The sequence below is a fragment of the Corylus avellana genome, chromosome 2 (assembly GCF_965113065.1).
Source record: "Corylus avellana chromosome 2, dhCorAvel1.hap1.2, whole genome shotgun sequence".
Taxonomy (NCBI): Eukaryota; Viridiplantae; Streptophyta; class Magnoliopsida; order Fagales; family Betulaceae; genus Corylus; species Corylus avellana.
In genome coordinates this window covers 7,857,973-7,866,473 of record NC_142491.1, presented here as the reverse complement: position 1 = coordinate 7,866,473, position 8,501 = coordinate 7,857,973, and the positions used below count along the sequence as shown (strand labels likewise).

Here is an 8,501-nt window from a genome sequence, read left to right as displayed (position 1 = left end):
TTATAATGGTTTTCCCTCTAAACTTGCATGTGCGTTTTCCGGGTGTTGTAACTAGTTTGAATCTAAAACATCATATGTAATTACTTGCTTAAAATGGAATTTACATAATTAATAAAGCAAATGCACTATCAGTTGATAAGAAAATGGAATTATTACTAAGCATATAAAGAAAATATCTTTTCTTTTCTTTTTCCTGAGCTCATATAAGGAATTAATATATTTATATTTGAGACTTCCCCACTGAGCACTAAGGAAGGCACCAGGAAGGAACAAATATAGGTAGAAGATATATAAAAATAGATGAAGTGGTAGATGTTTGGCGTGGAAGTGAACAAGTAGAGAGAAAAAATTAGTGCATGGGAAAGTAGTAGTGGATTTCCTCTGTACACAAATTATATGAGAGGGGTAGCCAAAGTGGATCTTCTTGTTTAATTTGTATCTTTTATTCAGTCCCGATCGATAGTGGATCTTCTTTGTTTTGTACCCTTTTGGTCCAGATGCAGATGTTCTAGATAATGTACATGCTGCATTCATATAAAATGCATAATTAATAATTCATGAAGAATCTGTACGTATATATATGATTAATTTGCATAATATTATGAGTAGTCGTAGGCAATTAAAACAAAAAAAATTGTGGTCACATATAGAGTGGTGCTAGGGTTGGAGTATCGGGGTATCACAACTTTTATTAATTATATAGTTTTTACAAGCTTAACGTTGTAATGATCTATAATTAGTGAAATAATTAAGTACTTTTGTTCTTTACTTTAATATAGATATAGGAGTACGAATTATGAATTGTCATACCAAGTTTATAAGGGAATATTGCTGTAAATATTACATTACCCGAAATCATATTTTACTAAAAGAAATGGAAAAGATAATTATCTATAGCTGAAATTCCTTCTCTATTTTTGATCCACTTATCACATTAATGTTTCTATAGTTCCTCCTCAAAGGATATCCTTAACATAAATTGGTAACAAAGTATATAGTAATTACCATATATGGGTGAAAGCCCATAGTTTAGAAGCAGGATAAAAGTACAACTTTTTGGTACAACTTTGGCTCGATTTTTCTCTTAATTTTTATTTTTAAAAAAAAAAAAAATTGAAGCAATAAGATATATCATATGTGGTCCTTTTTTTATTTGGTATTTTTTTTTTTAAAAAAAAAAGGTATTTTTCTTCATAAAAATAGTCATTATTATGAAAAAAAGACATTTTTGTTTTTTAAAAAAATACTAAACAAAAAAAGAAACACATACAATCTTATTGTTTAAGAATTTTTTTTTTTTTTTTTTTTAAATGACTACTTAAAAGAAAAATTTAGTCAAAATTATGCCTTTATCGTTCTCATAATAATAATATTGTGATTCCAATGGTCCCTTTCGTTAATTAGGCCATCTAATCAAGGCGGTTGACAGGCACGCGCGATCAGATATTACTCCACCAAATGAAGCCCAAAAGCAAGAAAAGAGACAGAATCACGTAACATCATTAAAGGGGTCATTTAGTCGAAAATCAAAACCTAAAATGTCCCACAAAAAAAAAATAAAAAATTTTTAAAAATGGGGAAAAGTGAAGAGCAGCCCAACAATGGAAAGGCAGGCAGGCATGTTTCAAACATGTCAAAATCAAAGACAGCTAAAATCACTGCCACTCTGTTCAAGTGAAAGAGAGAGAGAGAGAGAATCATTACATCCTAGTCATGGCCATGATCATATCTGCATGTCTGTATTCAACACTCTCACGTTTCCTGATTTTTTTCCTGCATCTCTGGTCTACTCCTTCACATGAAATCTCAGCCGTCCATCCACATTGCCACTCTCTATATATACACATATCCATCCCACTCCTTCACTTGCCCTTCATAAATTATACCTCTAGGCTAGCTCTAGCTTTAGAGTTTTCTCTCTTCCTCCACAAATTATTCTCTCCGCTCCTTCATTCATCACCTCCATCAGTGCATGCACCAATGGCTTGCTTAAACGTTTGCAACAAGGTTAGTCATGAATCTCTCTCTCTCTCTCTCTCTCTCTCTCTCTCTCTATATATATATATATATATATATATATATATATATATATATTGTTTGAGCTAATTAATTAGGTTTTTATTCTTCAGCTTCATAGTTCATTCTATGGTTTCCTCATGTTGCACTGCTGGGAAAATATATAGCAAGTGTTGCATGCATGGAGCTGGACCTACCTCTAGAATGAATCATATATATATATATATATACATATGATGTTTCCTTCATATTTTTTTCCTTTCTTTAACAAGCTAGAATGCTGTACATGAGTAGACGTACTTGGTAAAACAAGAAATCACTCAAAAAGAAAGCTATAACAAAAAAGGAAATAAAAAAAAGGGTATCAGAAGTGTTAAAAATGAAATATACTTGCATTTGGCCCGGTTTTGTTTTGGTCCTAAGAAGAAAAACAACGCTGTCATTTAATTTATATTTTAACATTTTTTCTTACGTGTTGACTCAAACTCTTTTTTTATAAGTCGGCATAATACTTAAAATATTTAATTAAAATGAGAAGTAAATATTTATAGAGACAAAAGATTCGAAACCATGAGTGAGGATGCTTACTATAATATTATGTTAAATTATTGTTTATTAATAAAACTTAAGCTTAGAAGAAAAAAATCTAATCATTTAATTTTTATTACAGTACGGGTATAGGACAATTTTTCTTTTCCTTATCCTTTTATGTTATATTTTGCCACTTTTTTTTTAAAAAAAATAAAATAAAAATTTATGAATAAGAATTCATTAGGGAAAAAACTTATACAAGGAGGCCCACAAAAATCAACAAACCAGAACTAAGACAATTTCAGCACTTAATTATATATATTTTCAGACAAAACAATTTTCTTACTGTTAAAATTAACATTCAGAATCATTGTATATGAGTGACACGTACATCATATTCATGAATGGTTTGTGTACGTTATACAGTTCATGTGTGACACTCCAGCCTGTCTGATGTGAACTTTGCATACCATTTGACCAAGGTGGCCTGGTTTGACTTATATATACAGATATATGTTCACCATATAATACATGCATATTAATGATTATGTACTATTGAGATGGTGACAAGACTCTATCTCCTTTTCACACCTATTTAGTCATTTAAAATGCGTTACGTTAATTAATTAATTTAAAACAAATCACTTAAAACACATCGTCGTGATATATAGTTGTCTTGATTTGTGTGGCTCTAGATTTGTCTAACCTTACAAGATTATATATATATATATAGAGAGAGAGAGAGAGAGAGAGAGCGACTTCTACAAGGAGCTGGTGTAAACTAGTTCCTTTGTGCCCACCAATAAAAAATGCTCACGGAGAATTATTGCATCAAATGAAATAAGCACCAAAACATTAGATTATTATGGTTTTTTTTTTAAAGATTATGTAGGGACCTGGGGTGGCCATGCGGCCACCCCTAGCCCACTTGGGGTGGCCGGCAAGCCACCCACATGGGTTGGGTGGCTGAGCGGGCCACCCTAGCCCATAGGGGTGGCTCGCCGACCACCCCAGATCTATTGGAGGTGGCCGTGTGGCCACTTGAATAAATTTAAATAATCTAGTGCTTTTGTTCTTATTTGGGTTTGTGCAATAATTTTAGGTGGCAGTTTTTTATTAGTAGGCACAAAGTGGTTTACACCACTTCCTTATAGAAGTTATATATATATATATATATATATTGAATGCTCTATAATATGGTTTCTATATATGTTTCCATTTTGTTGGAGATATTTCTATTTTGTGATTGGACGGTGATTTTACTGAAAGATCTTTTTGCGGTTGAAACTTTCAGGGTGGGGTGGATGAGAAGGTCAAAAATGGGCGAGAGGTTTGCACACTTGATGGAACTCTTGATTGGCATGGCCGCCCCGCAATCCGACGGAAAACTGGTTCTTGGGTAGCCGCTACTTTGATCCTAGGTAATTATTTTTTACAGTAACTCTATTTTTTACACTTATTTATAAGTGTAATTATTAACATGAACAAAAGTGATTTAAAACACGTTACAAATTCATGTACGTAATAGCTGTCTACATGAGTGACATGTGGCACAACATGGGTGAAAAAAATTAAGCGACACAGTTTAACAGATAAATTTAAATGTTTTGTAGTTGAGTTAGTAAGTATCATATATATGAATTACAACGACAACTCTCTTATTCTTTAATACTAATATTGATAAGTACTACGTAGTTTAGTTTTGCAGTTTCATAATTTCTTAAGATATCATATATGCATGCCTTGCAAGGAATCAACAAGTACATATAATTGATCATTACTTTCTGCTTCTTCTTTTTTTTGTGGGCAAGCACAGGTGATTGATCACTAGATAGGCCCTTATTTGTCATATAAAATTCCCTTTTTAAAATCAACAAGTACATATAATTCATTATTATATATATATATATATATATATATATATATATAGCCAGCCCATTGATCTTAATTAATTTGTCACATAAATTTTCTATTTGTTAAATCACCGGTTAGTACTGCAAACTAAATACAACCGATCGAGGATAGATTATATATATAAATTAAGCTGATCACTTTATCTTTTCTCTTTTTTTTTTTTTTTAATTGGAATAAAATCAATTATTCAGTGAATCAAGGGCTAGCTACGTTGGCATTCTATATATATATATATATATATATATGCTATTTAGCCAGCCCATTGATCTTAATTAATTTGTCACATAAATTTTCTATTTGTTAAATCACCGGTTAGTACTGCAAACTAAATACAACCGATCGAGGATAGATTATATATATAAATTAAGCTGATCACTTTATCTTTTCTCTTTTTTTTTTTTTTTAATTGGAATAAAATCAATTATTCAGTGAACCAAGGGCTAGCTACGTTGGCATTCTTCGGAGTGGGAGTGAACTTGGTATTGTTTTTGACGAGGGTGTTGGGTCAAGACAACGCTGAGGCAGCCAACAACGTTAGCAAATGGACAGGAACTGTTTACCTTTTCTCCCTCGTCGGTGCCTTCCTCAGTGAGACTTATTTGGGAAGATACAAGACTTGTGCTGTCTTCCAAGCAATCTTTGTCCTTGTAAGTTGCCACCATTTCACAAACTCAACGTGGAAATAATTTTGAGCGTTTTATGTTTTAGGTTACTTATTAATGTTTTTGTTTTGAAAAGAAAAAACAAAATAAATCGAGAAAGAAAAAAAATTTAACAAACAAAGCCTCCTTTTCTCCCATAGGCATATGCACCCACAAGCACACAAATGCATTTTGATTTGTTTGAAAATGCCTTTTAGGATAGTTTTTTTATTATTTAGCAAAAGAAACAAACAAAAGCAGTAATAAACAACTTAAATGATCATAAAAGACTAAAAATTACTTTTACTTTTATGTTACATTATAACAAAAAAGCATAAAGTACCGGTTAAAAAGTTTTACCAAACAAACCCTTTAAGCTAGCAAGATAATTATCTACTAGTCCAATTTCAACTCGTTATATCATTTAATTAATGTTTTAACATTCTCCCTTAACAAGTGAAACCTAAAGTATACATGAAATATTTAACAGAAATAGAGGTAGACTGTAAAGTCAGTATTTGACCTCACAATATTTATTATGATACCACGTTAAATCACCAACCAGAGTAAATATTTTGTATGCTTATGTGAATCTATGATAATGCAGGGTCTGGTATCACTCTCCCTATGTTCATACATATTCTTAATCAAGCCTAGTGGGTGTGGCAGTGATCAGGTTCATTGTGGATCCCATTCAGGCTTTCATCTTGCACTGTTCTACCTCTCAATATACCTTGTTGCCTTGGGAAATGGAGGGTACCAACCAAACATAGCTACATTTGGGGCAGATCAGTTTGATGAAGAGGATCCTACAGAAGGGTACTCGAAAATAGCATTCTTCAGCTACTTTTACTTGGCTTTGAACCTGGGATCTCTCTTTTCAAACACTATTTTGGGCTATTTTGAGGATGAAGGGAAGTGGGCAATAGGGTTTTGGGCATCAACTGCCTCTGCTGCTCTGGCATTGGTCTTGTTTCTTTGTGGCACCAAAAGGTACAGGCATTTCAAGCCTCAAGGCAATCCACTGTCTAGGTTTTGCCAAGTGCTGGTTGCTGCATCAAGAAAATGGAAGGCTGAGATGACACCAAGTGGAGAAGATTTGTTTGAGTTTGAACGAATGGATTGTGGCAAGAATGGGGACAGAAAGATACTCCACACTCAGGGCTTCAAGTAAGTTCACATCCTTTTTATACATTCAAATTAGGGTTGGTAATTTTTAATATGACATTTGGACTTGACACGAAATTCGTAAATTAAGGTTGAGGGATTTGATCACTTAGAGTTTATCTATTTAGTTTAGGGTTACAACATAATATATATATATATATATATATATATATATATATATATATATAGAAAAACCCTAATTGTACAAACATATTTTAGAAATCCCTAAAATACTCCCACTCCGTTCACTCCACTCCGTCTACTTGGCCAACCATTGGTGTTCTAATATGAGCCACTAGTGTTCCAACACAATAAGTTTGGGATATTTATCTTTTTTAATTTTTTTTAACCCTATCTTTTAAGCTTATTTCTTGTGAATTAAAATCCTGCCTTTGTTATTGCTTGATAAAATACTAAATATTGTATTTACATTCACCCATATCAGATTCTTGGATAGAGCAGCAGTTGTCACTTCAGAGGACTTCAACCAGATGGACAGGGAGACTTATAATCCTTGGCTTCTTTGCACTGTCACACAAGTTGAAGAAGTCAAATGCGTTTTAAGGCTTCTTCCAATCTGGCTCTGCACAATTCTCTATTCAGTAGTTTTCACTCAAATGGCTTCTCTCTTTGTGGAACAAGGTGCTGCCATGAAAACCACCATTGCCAACTTCCACATTCCCCCTGCAAGCATGTCCAGCTTTGACATCCTCAGTGTAGCAGCTTTCATTTTCATTTACAGACGGGTTATTGACCCTCTTGTTGCCATGAGAAAGAACTCTGCTAAAGGATTCACAGAGCTTCAGAGGATGGGAGTTGGCCTTGTTATAGCAATATTGGCAATGATTGCAGCCGGGACTGTAGAGTCTTTTAGGTTGTTAAATCACCACTTATTCATCCTAAAATTTTAAGCCGGTAGAAATAGATAATATTATTAGTAAAATGCTATATCAGTGTCATACGACGACAACAGTGAAAATCAGCTCTTGGATCAGCATTTCTAAAAAAAAAACTTATTTCAAAAGCTTTAGTGGGTTTGAATGGATAACTGTTATATGATTAACATACGACTTGATGATGTTGGCAAGTAAAAAAAAAAAAAAAAAAAACTAGGTTTGATTTTCATTGACATATCATTTTAATTGTATGACAGTCGTATAGCAGTCTACTAAATAACATTATTCTTTAATTTACATTATAACACTCTCATTCAGGTGTGGGAAGATACGGTTCGAATTCAAGATTATTTCTGCTCTGATATCATGTTAAATCAGTAGCACAAATTTAAACTAATAAGAAGATATAAATTTAATCATTTAATTTATATTTTAACACAGATTACGCCATGCAACATTGGAGTGCACCAACTGTGAAGGTTCTAGTTCATTGAGCATCTTTTGGCAAATTCCCCAGTATGTGCTTATTGGAGCATCTGAGGTTTTCATGTACGTTGGTCAGCTAGAATTCTTCAATGGGCAGGCTCCCGACGGGCTAAAGAGCTTTGGAAGTGCACTTTGCATGACATCCATATCACTAGGAAACTTTGTGAGCAGTTTGCTGGTGACAATTGTGATGAAAATCTCTACTAAATCAGATGATCTGCCAGGATGGATTCCCAGCAACCTTAACAAAGGTCATCTAGACAGGTTCTTCTTCCTCTTAGCAGCTTTGACAGCAGCTGATCTCATGGTCTACATCTTATGTGCGAGGTGGTATAAGTACATCAAGTTTGAAGGAAAGCAGCACAATGAGCTCATAGTATGAGCTGTGGTGATGAGAAATGCTATTTCTCCGTCCTGTCTCCTATTCATCTCCATTCATATTCCTTTTTTTCAAATTTATCACCGTGTCTGAGAACGGTCCTACAGATTCGATGATGAATATGAAAAAGGAATATATGAATGAGAGATGAAGGAATAACAAGTCTCCGTGTCAATTGGATATCATGTGTAATATATATTTCCAAAGAGTAATTGGACGAGGGAGAGGGAGATTTGTGCGATGAAACTAGAGAAATGCCTAGATTTTTCATTTCTGTAAGTTGAGCACAGGATGTTCTTAGTACGTAGTAGAGGGATTGCTATATGCAAATTCTCATGCAAACTTTTTATGTGACCTATTAACTTCCTATGTGTAATAAAAAGATGCATTGCAATATTTCAGGCTTCTCACAATCTCCTTATAAACTCATGTGACAGTATATATGAATGCCGCGTTATAGAACATACGTAA

The 8,501-nt window shown here is 33.5% G+C and overlaps 1 protein-coding gene across 1 annotated transcript; it reads left to right on the top strand.

Moving 5' to 3' along the window:
- The first annotated feature begins 1,919 nt into the window (after positions 1-1,919).
- LOC132191089 (protein NRT1/ PTR FAMILY 7.3) lies at positions 1,920-8,426 on the top strand. The gene is made up of 6 exons (XM_059606105.2): positions 1,920-2,007; positions 3,842-3,968; positions 4,891-5,108; positions 5,710-6,272; positions 6,715-7,143; positions 7,607-8,426. The coding sequence occupies exons 1-6, from the start codon at positions 1,981-1,983 to the stop codon at positions 8,031-8,033; spliced, it is 1,791 nt and encodes a 596-aa protein (XP_059462088.2). The 5' UTR covers positions 1,920-1,980; the 3' UTR covers positions 8,034-8,426.
- Positions 8,427-8,501: the final 75 nt, after the last annotated feature.